The sequence below is a fragment of the Pestalotiopsis fici genome (genome assembly GCF_000516985.1).
Source record: "Pestalotiopsis fici W106-1 unplaced genomic scaffold PFICI_Scf_2, whole genome shotgun sequence".
NCBI lineage: Eukaryota > Fungi > Ascomycota > Sordariomycetes > Amphisphaeriales > Sporocadaceae > Pestalotiopsis > Pestalotiopsis fici.
In genome coordinates, this window is record NW_006917092.1 from 325,163 (window position 1) to 344,282 (window position 19,120).

Consider the following 19,120-nt stretch of genomic DNA (forward strand, 5'->3'; position numbering starts at 1 on the left):
GGGTTAGAGCTTTACTCCCGGGCTTAGCGTAGGCAGGCAATCAAGCACCGTAGTGAATTATAGGGGCCGTGCATTTTATTGTCTCTCCCTCTTTGAGGATGTCGTTCGTCAGCAGCCAGCCAAGGCAGCTCTCTTGGCGTAGTAGGTGATTCTAGCATCGTCCTTGGGGGCCTTTGTAGTCCGCTGGGGGCCCCCTAAAAGCCAAAAGCGCCCCGATTCAGCGGCAAAGCGGCACGGACTTTGGTGTGTCTCAGTTGATTTATGCCGGTGTCAATGACCCAGGGTGGGCTTGGTCGCTTTCCACTTCCTGCTCTCCTGATCTCTTTCCTAGATCCGTCACCTTCACCATCGTCACCCCATAACCTGCAAACATCAGCGCCACGCTTCTGGCTGCTGCATCATTTCAATTCTCTACCCCCTTATTAGCTTTTCGTGGTTCAGCATTTCGATATCATACTCTCCTTTGCTGTATAGGCGCCTGTTCTGCGCTTTCTTTCTGACGACTTGGACACATTTTCCTTTTCCTTTTTTTTTTCTCTCTCGTCCGTCCGCCTCGGTTTCCCGACATACCGACAGCGTTTTCCTTGCCACCTTCTCTCCTCGCCTTATCCCCGACGAGCCGATACAGCGTGACCAGCTGCTACTGCGCCCGCCTGCAATCATCAACCCGATAGCCTGCGCAACAACCAACGCACACACTCTGCGAACTCCTTTCCCGCGGAGCCAACATTAGCATCAAAGGCTATCGTTACTTTTTTTTCATTCGAGTTTTCATTCCATCGAGCCCCTCGTATCACTTGCGACAATGGCCGGCCGCTATGAACGGGTAAGTCACCACCTGCGCCCTTCTTTTTGTGGAGGCCTCCCCGCTGCTGAACCGAGTGTTCCGCTTCCGGTACTGTCGCATGCTAACAAGATTGCCTCCATCGCACAGGTCGAGACACACGACCAGGACGACATCGATACTCCCATCTCCTCTGTTGCTCCCTCTGTGCGACAAAGGATACCCAACTCACCGCCGCCATCATTTCATTCTCGCGCCTCTTCCCTCGAGCGGAGGCGGCAGCAGAATGTTGATGCTACCCTAGCCGACGCATTTGACGCCGATGGCGATGACAGCGATGATGACGAACCCGATGACAGACAGCGCCTAGTACGCCAGAGCTCCTTTCCAGTATCAGGCGGATTGGCGACATCAAATGGATCGAGTGCCGACAGGCCAAATGCACCCGTGCGACCATCGGCAGCACCAGGTGGAAGCAATGCACAGTCTTCGTCGAGAATCTATGGTGGAGGTATACAGTCAGATGGTGTCTTTTCCAACATGACGGCAAGGCCAGAGAGAGGCGAAAAGATTGTCGAGGAACAACCTCCGGTAAGTCGCTGAATTGCCCAAATCATTGCGATATAACGCTAACCTATCTACAGACGTACGAGCAAGCAGCTGCTGATGCCGCACCGCCCTATTGGGAGACGACAATTCTGGCTCCTGGACTGGGGGGACCTGACGAGGTGTACATTGATGGAATGCCCGTCGGATCAATTTTCAGCTTTATTTGGAACGGCATGATCTCCATGTCGTTTCAACTCGTCGGATTCCTTCTCACATATCTGCTGCACTCGACACACGCTGCGAAAAATGGCTCACGTGCCGGCTTGGGCATCACTCTCATTCAGTACGGTTTCTACATGAAGGGCAGCTCGAGCTCCGACGGCATGAATAGTTCTCCAAACGACGGATATGCTCAGCCTCCGGACCCGAACAGCCACGACTTCGACCCAAACAGTGTCAACTCGGGCGACGACAGCGGAAGTGCACTAAACGACATTGCAAGCTCCGAATGGGTTGCCTACATTTTGATGATTGTTGGATGGTTTATCTTGATTCGTTCCGTAAGCGACTATATCAAGGCGAGACGCCACGAGCAGCTTGTCTTGCAGGGCCCCGACCGCTCTGCCGGATTCCCGATTATCGTGGATAGCGAGGAGTCTGGAAGGGTCGTATGATTTTCGTCGTATATTGAACAACGGAGATGACTGGGGAAACCCTGTTTCTCAAAACTGGGCATGGCTATGGCGTTTGCGGTTTTTGACTTGCCTCCTTGAACAAGGAATATCCCACTGGTAATCGCAGTTGTGGAATTCGTGGCTTTTACAGGACATCTCCTATGAACGGATTTTTGGTAGAGTAACATACACCCAGGATTTTCATACCAGTATTCCATCCCACTAGTTGCTCCAAAATGGTTGACCTGATCATAATGCTAATGATTGCTCTGCACATGGTACCTGAAACCTGGGCAGAGACATACAATGCCATCCTGTAAATTTCTAGGCAGCTGCTCTGTAGTTGTTGGCCCGGCAGATACTACTTTGGTTGACCATATTCCATATCTAGTTGTCTTGGGTTTTGCTTATTAGACGAACCGTCACAGCTTTTTATTGCATATCAAACACCCAATAAGATTTACATGCTATATTACCAAGGTTACTCTGGTTGTTTTCTTGGACCGTAAGTTGAAGCCTCCAAATGGTCCTCGTTTAAGGCAACGGCAGAGTGACCTCATACCTCCAGCTATTGAGTGTCATTAGCACAATGAGCCTATTGAAGTCAAAGCGATCCACCATATGATGGCAACGAAAGCTACCCCACACTCCGCATCAACTTTCCATCAACCTCACATCAACCAACAGTATCAATGTTCAAACCACAAAGTGTTCCTGCCGAATGATTGAGAGATTACTCCATGACGATCTTCATCTGTTCCAAGGAAGACAAGTACTGCTACAGCCAGAGGTAGTTGATCACACGCTGCCTGAGAGTTGCTACCTCCGCTCAAGTTGCACACTTGGCAAATACAACAACAATAATTATCAACAAACCCAGGAGGTGAATCACAACAACCAGCCGTCTTTTGATTGAGACCTGGGGTCGCAGCGTAAATTTCATTCCTCATTCGAGTGCCTACGCAGAACCATCAACTATACCGATCAAGCTGTCGTTTAAACTTACTTTTCGTTGCCGCCCTTGTGGCCCTCTCTCTCGTGAATATCGCTCGACATTGTATCATACAATTTACTCCAGGACCAGCTTAGGCCGTAACTTTTTACAAATCAATACAATGGCGTGGCGAAGCAGCGGCACCAGCAACGAGACCCTGGTCGAGAATCTGTGGCGGCATAATCTGCTTTCTTCGCCCGTCGTCAAGGCTGCCTTTCTCAAGGTTGACCGTGGCCACTACTCGCCCAGGCTTCCTTACGAAGACTCGCCACAATCCATCGGCCACAGCGCCACCATCTCGGCTCCGCACATGCACGCCAACGCCGTCGAGAGTCTGCTCAAGTACATTGTCCCCATTGGCGGTGGCGGCGCGTCAGAGCAGCTCAAGGATGGAGAGGGCGAGGATCTCGGTCCGCCCGGCCGGAAGGACTCCAAGGTGGATGAGGAGCTCGCGGATCTTCACGCCCTAGGTGTGCCCGGCCGACCCCGGCGCATCCTGGACATTGGGTCCGGCTCCGGGTATCTGACGCACGTGATGGCAGAGCTGGCAGGCGAGGGCAGCGTCGTGGTTGGCGTCGAGCACATCCAGGAGCTACGTGACCTCGGCGAGGCCAACATGGCCAAGTCCCCCGAGGGCCGGGCCTTGCTGTCGAGTGGGCGGGTCCGGTTTCGTGTTGGTGACGGCCGCAAGGGCTGGGCCGAGCCGTCGAGTCCCGGGGGTGAGCAGCCGGGTGTCGGGGGAACGGCGGACGAGGATGGTGGCTGGGATGCCATTCATGTTGGCGCTGCTGCTATTGAGCTGCACCAAGAGCTGGTCGACCAGCTGAGAAGTCCCGGGCGCATGTTCATACCAGTTGGGGGCAAAGATGGCTGGGATCAATTTATCTGGACTGTGGACAAGGACCGCGAGGGCAAGGTTACCAAGAAGAGATTGTACGGCGTCAGATATGTGCCCTTGACGGACGCTCCGGGTAGAAGTGTGCGAGGTTTGCATTGAAGCCGGGTGCGGCAAGAACATAAATATATTTTGTCTCGAGGGCGTGCAAGTTGAATGATTTCCTGCTTTGCTGGGTTTACAAGTACATAGGAGAACCCGTTACTTTTTTGAGAACGGACAAGCAAGGGAACAAGCTGAATATGGTAATAACCGAGTCCTGAGGTCTTCGGAGCCAAGATCGTGCCCATTTCTTTGCAGAATGCGTTCATTTCAAGACCCTTCAGCTTTGGTAAGAAACAAGCCACGAGACCATGCTGAGACAGGTTTGAGGTGACTCTGGAGCAAACAAACTAACTTGTCCTTCAAATGCTTTTTCGGAATGTCCATCAACACAAATCCCGTCATAACATATATTCGACATGTCTTCCAAGCAGCATCACGTTTATAAGCGGGACAAGCCTTGAGATCTATCCAGACTTTCAAAGCTACGGAGTACATACAAAAATTGAGAAGTGTAATAAAATTTGAGAAATTCTCGCGTGCAGTCAAAAGATCAGCGGTCAAGATACCGTATTGAACCTGGTCTTCTCTCGGTACACGACGCACATTTGCGCCAGACGCCCAGTTTGCCATGTACCGATGACGCCGACTGGCTGGACCTTTAAATCCCTCGATGACGGTCCCCGCCTTGAGTATTCAGTACATGCAAGGTTTAGAGGGCAAATGGACCCTCCCTTTGGACGAGATCTGCCAGCATTCTGATCAATCTGATCAATCAGCGATCGGGATTTCTCACAATTTTGTCCTGGCCAGCCTTTGCTGGACCCCCCGGCACTCGTGTAGATCATCCCGTTTTACCTAATAGCGAGCGGGGGGAACCGGGGTGACGGCGGTTGTGTGTGGTGCGACATGGCGTTATCAGCGGATCAGATTAGATGGGCAGATGGATTAGATTAGATAATGTTGCATCAAAGGTACCTTGAACAAGCTTCAAGGTGGGCAGGTCGTTTAGAAAAACCAAAGACAAATCCACCCCCAGGACTCTTTTTTTTTTTTTCTTTCTCCTCCCTAGTATACGTGTACTTACTGCCGACCGCCGCTCCTCGGCCGTTGTACCTTTAAAAAAGACAGACCCCATTGAATTATGAATTAGTCGTTGGGTATTCAGCTTCTATGGCCGACGGGTCTTGGCAAATGGAGCCCATGGTAAGTGGGAGCATCGGAGGCATGACCTCGACTGGCAGTGCCAGAACCGAGTTTTTCCCCAATACAACCCACCATTGACGATATCGGCTTATTCATGACCGGGAACATGTCTGGTTGACTGAGAGACTCACTGGGCTCTAGCAACGGCTTTTTCCTCCTCCTCCTCCTCCTCCTCCTGTCCGTTCTCCAAAAGAGCCACCTGCCTGCTACCATGTATCTTTACCTAGTCCGTTGCTATCCTTGTTCAGCTTGGCTTGATGCTGCCGTTCCACCCTGCCCACATCATCTCTTGACTTCAGGCTTTTTTACCATGTGCTGCTCGAACTTTTCTAGTGTGATCGAGTAGATCCTTGTCCAAGTTGTGATGCCATACCTAGTAGTACTTTAATACCGGCAGCCCACCCATCGTGCGCTGCAGAAAATCTGCCCTGACGATCCCTTCTTCTCTCTCTTTTTTTTTTTCTCGTGCGTTTTTGCTTAATTCTCCTGCCACCCCCTCCCCCTCGAGAACCCCGCGTCCGAGTAGAGAGTGAGTAGCAGCCATGATTGAGCTCCTGCTCCTTCACTGGCGAACCGCCTTGTTGGCGCTGATCCCGCTAATCGGCGTTCTGGTCGCGCGGAAGTTCAAGTCCAACGAGATTGACTTTAAGCAATATGCTCACTTTCCTCAACCCGAGGCGAGGGATGAGAAGCGCGGTCACTGGCCATGGATTGAAAAGTCGGCAGGCGAGGGAGACCCTCGCAGGTCTTTTGGTATGTATATACTCTGCTTGGTTGTCGCGTCATAGACGCATTTATATGCGCATGGGCATGTTACGACAACATGACTATACAATCGAGGGAAAAGATGCTAACCCGAGCCTGTGATTAGACATCATCCTCTATGAACAAGCACAAAAGCTCGGTTTCCCTCCAGTCTTGCTGGTCGACTGGCGACCCATGGAGCCCTTGTTGATTCTCTTCATCCTCGACAACAATGTCGCAGAGCAGGTCACGAGAGCTACCAAGCAGTGGAGTACCAGTACCCCCAAGCACCCGGCTATGCAAGACTTGGCTCCTCTGGTCGGATCTCGTTCGCTAGTCACTCTGGACGTGAGTAATTCTGTCGGCATTTGTGCTCAACGGATCGTTTAGCTAACGGCTGTATACATGACAGGGCGACGAGTGGAAGGGTCTTCGCAAGCGCATTCTCCCCGGTTTCCAGCCTCAACACCTTCTGAGTTTGGTCAAGGTCATCTTGGACAAGTCGGTGCTCTTTATTGAGCATCTCGAGAAGAGGGCCCAGACTGGAGAGGAATTCCGCCTGGATGAATTGACCACCAATTTGGCTTTTGATGTTATTGGTGAGTTACGAAGGCGAGTCCAGCAGGTTACAAAAACGCTAATGATGTATGATCAGGAATTGTTACCTTTGATATGGATCTCAACGCTCAGGTTCCTGATAATCAGAGTCCTGTGCTTACAACTTACCGCGACTTGTCGAATGCTTACAACGCTCGAGATCTCACCAAGCACTGGATGCGCCGGTACTTTTCAGAAAACGAGAGAAAGATTCGAAGTCTGGACAAGAAGCTCGACGTCATTCTCAAGGAAAACATTCTCAAGGAGCACAAGAAGCTACTTGCAGGCGACAACACGGCGTCTCGCAGTGTAGCAACCCTTAGTTTGCACGGAATTGAAAAACTCACCCCGGAAATGCTTCAGCAGACTAGCGACACCTGCCGAGGTTTTCTCTTTGCTGGCCACGACACAACGAGTATTCTCATGCAATGGTCATTTTACGAACTGAGCAAGAGCCCAAAGGCCATGAAGGCACTCAAGGATGAACTTGACGAGGTTTTCGGAAAGGACCCGCAGCCATCTAGTGTTATCAACCAGTTGTTGGCCCCTGGAAACAGTGACCTGCTGAACCGCCTCAAATGTAAGTAGTTCCTAATGAGCATGACACTTTTGCATAGCTGGTGCTGACATTGTCAACGCAGACACGGATGCCATTATCAAGGAAACTCTGCGATTATACCCTCCCGGAACTACGGCACGACTTGCCCCAGAAGGATCTGGAACCACCTTGACCATGCCTGATGGACAAAAGCTCGTCGTCGACGGCCTCGTCTTGACCCCTCGAGCCCTCATCATCCAGCGTGACCCCAAGATCTTTGGCGAGACCAAGGACGATTTTGTTCCCGACCGATGGCTAGGCCCCGAGGCCGCCAACATTCCCGAGAGCTGCTGGAGACCCTACGAGCGTGGCCCGCGACGATGCACTGGTTCTGAGCTGGCCAATATGGAGGCCAAGGTCGTCCTGGCTTGTATTGCCAGGCGCTTTGACTTTGTCAAGGTTGGCTTGGGTGAGTTGGATGCGGATGAAAATGGACAGCCCATCTTGGATGACAAGGGCTACTACAAGACCAAGTCCACATTATTTACTGTGAGTTTTTACACGAAGCCCGCAAGAAATTCACTTCCATTAGATCTTGCTAACACGCTATGCAGACCGATCTGGTCACTGCCAAGCCAGTGGATGGAATGGTGGTGAAGATGAAGATCAACGAGAACGCAAAATGAAAAACTCGTGTCACGGAAGAGATCGAGTTTCATGGATGATGGCAAGATGTTTATTGGTCCTTGATATGGCATATGCCACAGAAGTGCAGGGATTGTAACAGCTGGTGGACATGTGGGAAAATCGTGCGAGAAGAGGATTCGAGAGGTATCCTTTCTGCGCAAGCCTTACGCATATGTCTTGTATGTGACACAAACGCCCGACATGCTCGCATGGAACTCGTGGCGTCGATATGTACCCAATGAACTGATCGGTAGCTTGGTAGATTATGAAGTCCAATGTCATCAACCCCGCCTTGCTGCCGGAACCACGACTTTGCTGTCTGGTTTCTATTGGTTGGTACATACATTATTCTTACTACACCTTCCTGCATATCGCTCAATGAGGTTCGTGTCATGAGGTTTGAAATGAGGCTGGGGAGGCATATGTAACTTTCCATCAAAGACAAGTCCATGCCATTCCTAGGGTAGAGAAGCTGACATCCGCGATTCTTACTCTCTTTCTAGCCTCGCTGCAACTCTTAAACATCTTCCTCTTTAATTCTTTTTGGTAGCCTGGCGAGACTCATCATGGCTGGTCTCGAAACAGATACGATAACGCTCAGCAGCCTTGCAAGAACGCCCGCGTCCAGTCGCTCTGAACTCTACGAGGGGCTGCCCCTTCCTCGGCCCAAATCATCAATCCGACTTCTGCATCTAGACCGAAATGTCCATGGATCTTCAGCATCTGTTGAGGGAAAACTACGCGTCGTTAAGCTTGATGACAGCCCACAATTTGTTGCCCTCTCATATGTTTGGAAAGACGGCGAAGAAGACAATTCGGGTGACAGGTTCATTAGATGCAACAATTTCGAATTGCCAATAACCAAAAGTTGTCACGATGCTTTGACATCGCTACGCGATTCCTGTGCCCCCATGGACATATGGGTCGATTCAATCTGCATTGACCAGGATAATGAAGAAGAAAAAAACCTACAAATCGAGATCATGACCGAAATCTATACATGGGCCAAGACGGTGTATGTCTGGCTGGGACCCGGAAGCATTCATACCGACAAAGCAATCAAAGGTCTCAAAAGGGCCTCGAATTTCCGCGTACATTATCCAGGAGTTCCCTGGACAAATGGAAAAGTCCAAAGGACGTGGCGTGATGTTTACTTGCTGGTGACCTCGACTATGCTTTGCTATAGTCTGCTGTTCCTTTCGGGTACGTTCCGTCACGCCCAAGACTTGCGTTTCATGCTGATTATCAGACAGGACTTACCTTCGGCACTTTTGGAATTCGACAATCATTCAAGGCTGAGGATTTAGATGAACTCCTGAGTAGGGGTTGGATCGGCCGAGCCTGGACCTACCAGGAGATTATATTCGCCTCTAACCCAATCATTGTATGCGGCACTCGATTTATATCGTGGTCATGTTTGCAAAGAGGACTTGACTTTCTAAACAATCCAATCTTTCCATTCCATCTCAAAATTAGCGAACTGCTTCGCACGAGATCCTCCGTCAGAAGAGAAAGTGAGCCAGACATATCAATTCATAAAGCTTATAAATCCTTACAATCTTTCCACACATGGCGAAACATACACTCGATCTGGGTTCGTGCAGAGCGACCATCAAAGTGGAATGGCCGCACTCTCAGATTCATTCATCGTGGCGACGTTGAATCACTTCAAGTCGACAGTTGTTCCGTGACAAGTTACCAAGAGTGGTTCACTTTGTACTCAAAACGAGTGTTCATCCTCGTTGCGCCAGTCATGGTCATGCTCGGTCTGTTTATTTTTCAGTTGTGTTTTGCTGCTTCCATGGTAGCTTTGAATGGTCAGAACGGTCGCCTGAGCACGGCAATGTTGATCCTGAACGCTATCCTCGTAGGATGCTTGGTCCTATTCTTTGATTTTGTCGTTGGTGTAAACGTGCTTGGTGTCACGCCATACGTATGGGGCGACAAGGATGGCGAAAGTCGGTTGTTCACTGGGATAGTCCAGGCATTGCGAGAACGACAGGCGACTAGAGTTGCCGACAAAGCCTTTGCACTGCATGAGGTCTTGAGAAGCATTGGTATTTCGCGGGCTGCTCAATTTGAACTGCAGCAGAACGTAAGTGATGTGTATCATAGATTGTTTATTGATCTTTTGCATCGCAAAACATCATTGATCAATCTTTTGATTGATGTCGGTGGGCCGGAAACCTTTCCAGATGTCCCGTCGTGGGTACCGGATTGGAGATCCTCTCATAAGAACGACTGGGGTCAATCAGAATTCATCTCTCACCATACGGTAATCTATGGTGCAGGCTTTCCAGAGCCACAAATGATGATATCACGAGACAAACTCGGTCTATGGGCATGTCGAAAAGGCACAGTGAGAGAACCGCTCCCAGGTATGACAATGGATATCAACCTTCCAGGGAGTGATGGTGGTGTAGAGGACTTCAAACGCCTGGTTATTATGTTTGTTCAATGTCTTTCTCTTGCCTTTCACCAAGCATCGGCTTCAATTCCGGACACCGCAGCTGACCGAATGGTTCTGATACACGAATCTCTATACAAGGCTTTAGCGGGGACAACTTTAACACGACAAGAGGGCCAAGACTACGAAATGGAGACCTTTCAGCGATGGATCAATTTAAGCCAAGAACAGTCAAACACGCCAGGTTCTTCATTTTCTGCTCTTAGCCATGACGACGAATTGAGGTCATTCATGACGTGATGTTATAGATATGTCGAGGGCAGAGACATATTCATTACAACGGAAGGAATCTACGGCACCGGGCCGCCTGGGATGGCAGCGGGAGATGAAGTCATGTGGCTCAGAGGCGTGGCTGTCCCCATGATTCTACGACCCGTTGAAGAAGAAGACAGTGAGTTCAAAGTGATTGGTCCCGCTGTGGTTCCTGGATTTATGGACCTGTTGGCGTTTAATGGAGCAGTCCACGGTGACGGCTGGGAGCTTGTTTACCTGATCTAGGGTTCTCTTTGGCCTTTTCCTGTACATAGTTGAGATTCATGGTCAAAAGAGTACTCAGTGTTTCTTGAACAGACTTATACATTGTCCGTATCATGCGTCTCGAGACATTTCCACGCGACGAATTGACACCATCTTGAAGGGATATAGGCCATGGTGGAAATCATACAAAATGCTTCGAATTTTACTTTCATTTTTGGGTGCATCTATAATTCCCTGCTATCCGATTCATTGTACAGATATATCGACAAACACGCGCTCCAGATGCAATTTTGTCCTTGCTCAAATTTTGTACTATTTTATCCATGTCCACAAATAATCTAAGCCTTGAGAACCTTGACGAGCTCGGCAACAATGGCGTCACCGACCTCCTTGGTACCCGCGGAACCGCCAAGGTCCTTTGTTCGGACACCATTGTCAATGACACGGCGGACGGCCTCCTCAATGGCGGTGGCCTCCTTGGGCAGGCGGAGAGAGTATCTGCACATCATGGCGACGGACAGGATGGTACCAATGGGGTTGACAACGCCCTTGCCGGAAATGTCGGGGGCGGAGCCGTGGATGGGCTCGTAGATGCCGTTGCACCGGCTCTTGCCGTCGGGGATACCGCTCAGGGAGGCGCTGGGCAGCAGACCAATGGAGCCGGGGATGACCGAGGCCTCGTCGCTAATGATGTCACCAAACAGGTTGCTGGTGACGACGACGCCGTTGAGCACGCGCGGGCTCTTGACCATGAGCATGGCGGCGCTGTCAATGAGCTGGTGCTCGAGCTGCAGCTGGGGGTACTCGTTGGCCATGACCTCGGACACGACCTTGCGCCACAGCCGCGACGTGGCCAGCACGTTGGCCTTGTCCAGACTCCAGACCTTGGCCGGGGGGTCGCGGGCCAGGGCCAGGTTGGCGGCCAGACGTGTGATGCGCTCCACCTCGGCCCGGCTGTAGGGCTCAGTGTCCCAGGCGTTGCCGTCGCCATTGTCCTCCTTGCGCTCGCCAAAGTAGATACCACCCGTCAGCTCACGCACGACGGTAAAGTCGGTGCCGCGGCAGATGTCGGCCTTGAGCGGCGAGTAGTCGACGAGGGCGTCGGAAGCGAAGCTGCAGGGGCGCAGGTTACCATAGGTGCCCATCTCCTTGCGGAGCTTGAGCAGACCTTGCTCCGGTCGTACGGCGCCAGTGCCCCATTCAGGGCCTCCGATGGCGCCGAGCAGGACGGCATCGGCGTTCTTGGCTGCGGTGAGAGCCTCGTCGGTCAAGGGAACGCCCGAGGCATTAATGGAGCACTTTTTTGGAGAAAATATATCAGCAATCGTAGGCAGTGGATAAGAAGCATCTGAAAAGAGAGCAAATAGCTTACACCGCCGAGAAGGTGGTCCTGGAGGTTGAACTTGACCGAGTCGGAGCTGTGGCTCTCAATTGTCTTGAGCACCTATTCTGTGTGATTAGCCAAGGGCATGTCCACATGCCTCCCAATTAGAGGACTCGGGTATATCTATTTTACCTTGATGGCCTCGGCAACAACCTATTATTCATCTGATGTTAGTAAACATTTTGACAGTCAAGTTCCGAGGGTTCCATTGGGGAGCTCACCTCGGGACCACAGTGGTCACCGGCAAAGACGACAATGTTGTGAGAAGACATGTTGAACGACTTGAGTATTTCCGGCGCCTACAAGGAAAACGAAAACTGGGCAGATTTCAAGAGGAAAGGAGCTTGTTTGTGAGCAATTCCACGTTCTGGAATTTTGATGCTTCTCGTGCCCCGCGTTCGGTTGGTATCCAAACGAGCTGGCCAACTATTTCCACCCCACCAACCGAGATCGGAGTTCTTTAGCCTGCTCGACCCGCCCAAAGAACGAGGTATTGTCTATCGATAAGCCACCGCTACCTATTATATCATCATCGAGTCCGGTTTGGCAGGATTGCATCAATTATAGATCTGTGTGTCATTTGATTGGCTATGCACAGCTCTTTATAAGAATAGCCACTTTCAACAGCTTCGTTATAGCTGCCTGGCAACATGTATCCAGAAGATTATGTCACCTTGATTTTAGTTGTAAGCACGTGTAAGCTCGTACGTACATCTCCAGACTCTGTTTAAGGTTTTAGACAAACATCATTAGAATGAATTCTAACCGAGGTGCTTCGTGATCCGCACATATTTCCGTTACCCTCTTTCCCAAATCGTTCCTCATTACTATCCGTCATTACCTCTTGACCGGTAAGGGTATCATGTGTGCATCCAATATCCCAGCGACACACTTGGTACCCGTTTGAACGGCTCATGTGTCTATAGTGCCAAATACGCCGCTTTCCATGCAATCATATTCCCATTTCCCCCCTTACCCCAAGGGTTTACAAGTCTGTTTCATCATGTATTCGTGCAATCATCATTACCTGAAGGACTTGAAAGATTTGTGAGCCAGCGGAGAGGATGCCGACTTGCGAGATGGTTTCTCTCCATTGCTTCGCCCTGCCTGATGCTTTGGAATACCATAAGCAGTTGGCGTCTCGCCACAGAATGCGCAAATGTAGACGCTCGGTACATTATCACTGCCGGTGTTTGTGCATTTTCCATGGAGCCAGTATTCACATGCCTCGCTGTTACACTTTCAGTAAGAGAATGACTTTATTGGCTGACATGAAAAAAAGCAGTAACTTACCACTGTATCATGAAGCCATCACTGTTATGTGGGCTTTCGATGCGTCTACAAACACACCTCACGGCGTTTGCATGACTGGATGGCGTGAGAATACTGGCTTCAGTGAAAGATGTGGGAGACACAGTCGAGGCCGAGCTCCGTGGTCCAGGTGCATAGAGTTGATTCGTGTTCAGCGAGATCCGCTTTTGACGATCCTGAACGACTTTGCGCAGTTCGCTGGCGGCATCGCCACGGCTTCCCTGTGGCTCATACACTTCGGTTTCAGCATCGCTATCAATATCCGCGACACTAATGTTTGGTTCGTTCAAATATATGCCCAAACTGCTATTGGGGCCTTGCTCGCTGACGCTCCTCCGCGAGCTTTGAAAGGGATGCGTTGACGTTGGTTTGTTTGGATCGGGAAGAGCAAAAGATTGATTCCTGCTTGGAATAATGATTGGATCGTCATCTTCCGATGATTCATCTTCTCCGGATGTATCCCAGCCGCTGCTCAGGGGCCTAACCTCTTTGGTAGTCCTAATGGCCTTTGGAGTTGCATCTTCGTCGTCACTGACAGGTACCATTGTAGTCTCAGCCCGAGCCCGGCCATGTGAGTCGATGGTGAATTTGATGGAAGCCCTTGTCATCTTGGGTGTGACAGATTCGGGTATCGAGCTCAGGCTAGATAGCCGATGATGCGATTTCAAAGGTGATATCCTTCCGCTTCCGCGAGAACCTTGGGAACTTGGTCGGCTACCGATTGATTGTTTTGGTACTGGTCTGGCCGCTGGAGCCAGCGCCGGAAGAGCGGCTCTTCGGCCCTTGTTCTCACTGGCACTTCGTGAGAGGGCAGGCCGGACGCTAGGCTTGATCGGCGAGCTCGCAGCTGCTCGCTCTGCTCTCTTTGAGGGCTTGATTTCTTTGATGCTGTTGGCTCGTCGCACAGAAGTCTGCTGGGGCGGTTTGGGGGCGATTGGTACTGGCGTTGTTTGAGGCATTGGCTGTATCGGTACCGGATTTTGAGTCGTGGGGTTGGCGTTCGTTGGCGCCATATTCGAGGACTGCGGTCTACTAAACAATAGTCCGGGGTCGACACCCTCACCCGAATTCACTAATCCAAACGAGCCGTCCCATGACCCAATAAATGAGTTCCCTAGCATGGCCGTATCTTGCGAGCCAGCTTCCAGAAGCGGGGGCGCAGATGGGGGTTTGGGGGCCAGGAGTCGCTCTCTTCTTGCTGGGACGTTGCTCTCATGGGCTTGCAGTGGCTGCTGTGGTATGATGCCCGTATCCTGGAACATCTCATTGGCCCTGCCCCAATCGTATGAACTCATCGGCCTGTGACCTTGTGCCGGAAACATGGCAGAGTTGCCAACGCCGAAACTATAATCCATTCCATTCATGCTGGCATCGTTATCCCAAAACGGCCGAGTGTCAGTATAAACTGGGGCCGTGGCCGGCGCTGACAATGGATACATGAACATATCCGTGGGCGTCGTGACAAAGTTGGGCAGAGCACTTTGCTGAGGCGTGCCCAGCACGAACCCGGGTGGGTAGCTGTCCTCATTCTGTAAGGTGTTCATCTGTAATTTTGGGGCGAGTTTTCGCGCCCCCTTGTGCGCCGTCGGTGGCGGAGTTAACGTTTGCTGAGCCTGGATCTCCTCCAACGTCTGCCTGGGCTTCTTGGTTGGAGGATCTTGAAAACCGAGCGGAGAGATTCCGTCCTGATCGCTAGATACAGTCTCTAAGAGGCTATGGGAAGACTGAAGTCGCCTGGAGGGATCGACGGGAGGGAGCGGCAAGTTCGGATTCGGGGAAAGATGGTTGACATGTGTCGCAATCTGGGAAGCAATATCACCAGAGAAGAAGGACCGCTTCTGAACCAATGGTGTTTGATATGGATTCGAGACCGAGATATCCGCCAAGGGAGTGTCTGCTCCCTGAAGATTACTATTAGGCGTGTTATCGAAAACGGAGTATTCCTCGGCAAACCGAGGTGTACCAGTTGCGAATCCTTCGAAGGAGCTAACGTTGTTCCGAGGAGTTTCGAAGACGGGACTCGGAAAGACGACTGAAGTTGGTGTCTGTTTCGGTGTCGGTGGTTGAGCGCTTGGAACACCAAAGCTATATAAGCCGTCATTAGCAATTGCAAAAACTTGAACCGATCAGCATACTATTCGGAACGGAGGCCCTTGCCTGGTAGTATTGGTTTGATCCCCACTCATAGCAAAATTTCCAGTTCACTTCTGCACATCAAACAAGAGCATAGCATGTGCTTGTCTCAAATTGCCACAAATCTTTTGACTCTCGGGAAGGTCGCAAACGCAACGGCAGGATCCTGTTGCCAAAGAAACCAAATATATCATATGCGTGGTCGAGACAAATAGATAGATGTACAGTGTCCTTCACCGGGGCAGTCAAAGGCGGCGGTGGGGTGCATGTGGCCTAGACGGTGCAATACTTCGATCTTGGGGGGGCTTGGGCTGAGACCAAGTGCTGTACAATGTTTAAACAGGGCCCTGAAATATAGGATCGGCTTGCGCATGTACAGAGAAACAAGATCGTCAAATATCAGAACAAGGGATAACAGGAAGCTTGGTCGAGTGAGCAGGTGACTGTGTAATATGAATGCTCAGTGTTAGCCTGTATCTTTTCCAGCAGATCGTTCATCAGCGGATGGCGGGGAGGCATGGGAGGTTTCGGTTCCTGAGTTGGGGGGTTCGGTTTCGCGTGCAAACAAACGCACCATTCAGGAACCAGCAATCGGCCTGCTTCAGCTTGTGCTGCTCCCAGCAGCTCCGAATGCCCTTTTTTCGCAACAAGCAAAACCCCTGAGAGAGGCGTACAGGGAATGAATTGTTGGACAGACGAACAAGAGCAGCAACGCCCGCCGAGCCAATCGACTTGAAGAGGTTGAATGAGAGACAGAAGAGACGACGTTTAGGTAGACGTGGGACGGCTGCGAATGCTACCCGCAAGGGCGACGCGGTAAAGTTTGGGAAGGTCTGTGCTGAGATCCAGTGCTTTGGAGATGCTAAATGGCCTGGCCCGGTAGTAGCCTGGAGCCTAATCACAGCCAGCGAAGTACCTGGCAGACTGGATAAGCTCGGCCCTGAACCTGCCGTGCCAAGGATGTTCTTTCCGGCAGCGATGGGACAGTGGCAGTTCGAGGGGAACGCGGGAAGCTTACAGACCTGAACGGCGGCGTTGCTCGGTCAATTCGCCTTAGGTAGTTCCACAGTTGTATCGTGATTAATCTGTGAAAAAGTTCACGGTCGTCAGAGCGGGGCCTGAACTAGTATGGAATATATGGAGGTTTGTATGTAGGATGAAGAAGGAGAAGACAACCTGGTGGAAGAGAGTGCCCAGCGCCAGAAGAATTCCAAGGCGGAAATCGACGTCAGACCAGATCAAGACCGAATTGAATGAATGGCTGTGGTTGAACAACGCGGCGCCTAAGAAGCTATGCGCAGTTACCTCGACTTTTTGGCGGCCGGGCTGTGTGTGATGTCGTGTGGCACAGATAGGCAGAGCTGCAAGCCGGGGTGCACACTCCTGCAGTAACGGCTTCGACTTCCCAATTCTAGACAGGCGAGGTCCATTGTGCACGTGAGATGCCTGTACACTCGCATGGCACTTAACAGAGGGATCAAGCGGCGAGCACTGAGAGACAATTCGCAGACCCTAAGGGATTGCTGCATTACATTAAAGCTTACCCACATACATTCATAATGGTATTGGTCTTCGAGAAAGGCCTTTTCAATAGTAGGATGCTTTCTTCTGGAATAAGCCATGCAGATGCCCATGGAACGAAAGGCTTGATAAATCTCGGACCGAAGTCTTGATCAACGGCTGCACATAACAGAGTGAATGTCGGAACTGTCACGAACAGGGCCCCCCAGGACTAGTGTGGAAATCTCCGTCGGAAGCACAATGCAGCGAAGCTACTGTGCTGACAGGAATTCGCAAAATGGAGCTCGTGCTCGATCGAGCCTCAGGTTGCCAATTCATCATACTATGGGGCAACTGGAGCTAGTATTGGGGAGTGCGCCCGCATTGATATAAAATAAAAAGGCTGGGGCAGGAAGCAATTACTAGTCTTGTAGTGATATAATTATTGCGCCGAAAGACTTAAACAGCTAGAAACTCGCTGATCTTGAGAGCCACAAAAAGCTACTTTAATTACCTGAGCTGGAAAAGAAAAAAGAAGTCCATTCTATTTCAGCGACGAGCAAGATGAGTCAACGAGATCGAGTCTCCACCATTCCAGGCACAATGCAAGTGAAAACGAACAGGCTGAACCTTGTTTTCGTTCCTGGCATTCTGCAAGTTGGAAGACAATTGATTTCAGAATGCCGCACTCCACGTAGTAAATTGTCACTACTGCCTGTGAGAATGGTCAATTGAGGAGCCTCAAATACACGCCGACTTTCAATGCATAGGCGATGACAGGTGCCGTGCTATTCCCATCAATGTCGGTTGCACTCAGATTGAGTCTACTTGGCGCTCGCAACAACCAACGGCCTAACCAAAGCGAAAAAGTCCACAGATGCCAATCTGTTTTTAAGGTTTGTGGTGCTCCCGCAGAGGTTGGATTTCTTATTTCGTGTCCCTACATACAGTAGTACTGCATTATGGAACACCACCACCACATGGGATTGTACAGAGTACGAGATGTTGAAGTTGTCGACACATGTTTGCCATGCAGGCAGATAGAACTGGACGCCTCTGTTGCTGGGTGGAGAGTGCTGTGATTCTCCGAATGGAGAGCTCCACGCTCCAAGAAAATCGCATCCATAAATCCATCGTATAGATCGACGCTTGTGGATGCTCCTCCGCTTTTCTCCAGTTTTTTCTTTCCTCTCCAGGAATTCACTACATAGCCGAGAGTCGAGGCCGCTCGGTGCTCTAATCACACTTTCTTGATGCCCATCGATGAGAGGCGTACAGTACAAACTACCAAAGCGGTCGTATCGTAAGTTGTGCTGGACCACTAATTCTTGAACCTGATACTCTGTGTACTTGTAACACGGAATGTGGCGTATGGCGACAACGTCTGCTGCAAGGTTCACTGACAAAGTCAATTGCTATAGGGGCCCCTGTGAGCATTATGGAAACATTTTGATTCCCATTTCACCACGAGTGATGTATGGAGATGATGGGAGCAATGATAGCAACAGGCGCCAATTTGTGACGGACTTGATCCGAGTGGATTGCCAATACAACCTTACTTGTAGGCCTCATGCCCCTCGCAGTCAAAGTGCCAGAGCGACGGCTATGAAATGAGCAATCTTTCTGATTGCAGAAAACCCGGCATGTCTTGCATGCAGCAATGATATCACCCTCAGTCTTGATCTAGTCTGACCCAGGGTATTACATTACTACGTATATTAATGACATCTGTGTATTGGATCCTCCTGGCCTTCGGTTCTTCAGACCGGTGTATGACCTCGAATGAGGCGCGCATAGCTGCACAAAGCAGAAACCAGAGAACATCATCCTGTGCACATAATGCCCAATTTACTAGTAAGCGACCATGCAAAGAACCAAGCACGACAGAATGACAGGCAACGCAGGGCTTGATGGACTTGTTGGAGGGGTGGCTGGAAATACCCACCACCACTGCATTTGATTGGTATATGCCGAAAGTTCTCCATGGGAAAGAACCTGGGAATTGGATGAGTTGCTGAGGGGCCACTTGCCCAAAACGGAGCCATTAAACCTCCGCATTTTGCGGCTCTAATTCGTCGGCGGTTGGGTTACTACTGCCAAAACTTTAGCTGCCAATCCTGCGCTGCAACCCGCAACGG

General features: G+C 50.7%; 7 protein-coding genes across 7 annotated transcripts; 5 read left to right on the plus strand and 2 right to left on the minus strand.

The window, feature by feature from the left end:
• Nucleotides 1-805: 805 nt before the first annotated feature.
• Nucleotides 806-2,007, plus strand: PFICI_02239 (uncharacterized protein; the record flags this gene model as incomplete). The annotated part of the gene is made up of 3 exons (XM_007830820.1): nt 806-826; nt 935-1,375; nt 1,429-2,007. The coding sequence occupies 3 exons, from the start codon at nt 806-808 to the stop codon at nt 2,005-2,007; spliced, it is 1,041 nt and encodes a 346-aa protein (XP_007829011.1).
• Nucleotides 2,008-3,122: 1,115 nt separating this feature from the next.
• PFICI_02240 (uncharacterized protein) lies at nt 3,123-3,998 on the plus strand (the record flags this gene model as incomplete). Its single annotated transcript, XM_007830821.1, has 1 exon — nt 3,123-3,998. One exon carries the CDS (start codon nt 3,123-3,125, stop codon nt 3,996-3,998), a length of 876 nt encoding a protein of 291 aa, XP_007829012.1.
• A 1,688-nt stretch (nt 3,999-5,686) lies between these two features.
• Nucleotides 5,687-7,709, plus strand: PFICI_02241 (uncharacterized protein; the record flags this gene model as incomplete). Its single annotated transcript, XM_007830822.1, has 6 exons — nt 5,687-5,897; nt 6,016-6,236; nt 6,301-6,487; nt 6,544-7,065; nt 7,127-7,572; nt 7,638-7,709. The coding sequence occupies 6 exons, from the start codon at nt 5,687-5,689 to the stop codon at nt 7,707-7,709; spliced, it is 1,659 nt and encodes a 552-aa protein (XP_007829013.1).
• Nucleotides 7,710-8,276: 567 nt separating this feature from the next.
• PFICI_02242 (uncharacterized protein) lies at nt 8,277-9,228 on the plus strand (the record flags this gene model as incomplete). The annotated part of the gene is made up of 3 exons (XM_007830823.1): nt 8,277-8,913; nt 8,964-9,094; nt 9,187-9,228. The coding sequence occupies 3 exons, from the start codon at nt 8,277-8,279 to the stop codon at nt 9,226-9,228; spliced, it is 810 nt and encodes a 269-aa protein (XP_007829014.1).
• Nucleotides 9,229-9,463: 235 nt separating this feature from the next.
• PFICI_02243 (uncharacterized protein) lies at nt 9,464-10,675 on the plus strand (the record flags this gene model as incomplete). The annotated part of the gene is made up of 2 exons (XM_007830824.1): nt 9,464-10,158; nt 10,426-10,675. The coding sequence occupies 2 exons, from the start codon at nt 9,464-9,466 to the stop codon at nt 10,673-10,675; spliced, it is 945 nt and encodes a 314-aa protein (XP_007829015.1).
• Nucleotides 10,676-10,992: 317 nt separating this feature from the next.
• On the minus strand, nt 10,993-12,310 carry PFICI_02244 (3-isopropylmalate dehydrogenase; the record flags this gene model as incomplete). The annotated part of the gene is made up of 4 exons (XM_007830825.1): nt 10,993-11,952; nt 12,027-12,098; nt 12,171-12,191; nt 12,260-12,310. 4 exons carry the CDS (start codon nt 12,308-12,310, stop codon nt 10,993-10,995), a joined length of 1,104 nt encoding a protein of 367 aa, XP_007829016.1.
• Nucleotides 12,311-13,061: 751 nt separating this feature from the next.
• On the minus strand, nt 13,062-16,912 carry PFICI_02245 (uncharacterized protein; the record flags this gene model as incomplete). Its single annotated transcript, XM_007830826.1, has 6 exons — nt 13,062-13,269; nt 13,332-15,434; nt 15,485-15,506; nt 15,708-15,806; nt 16,057-16,376; nt 16,788-16,912. The coding sequence occupies 6 exons, from the start codon at nt 16,910-16,912 to the stop codon at nt 13,062-13,064; spliced, it is 2,877 nt and encodes a 958-aa protein (XP_007829017.1).
• Nucleotides 16,913-19,120: the final 2,208 nt, after the last annotated feature.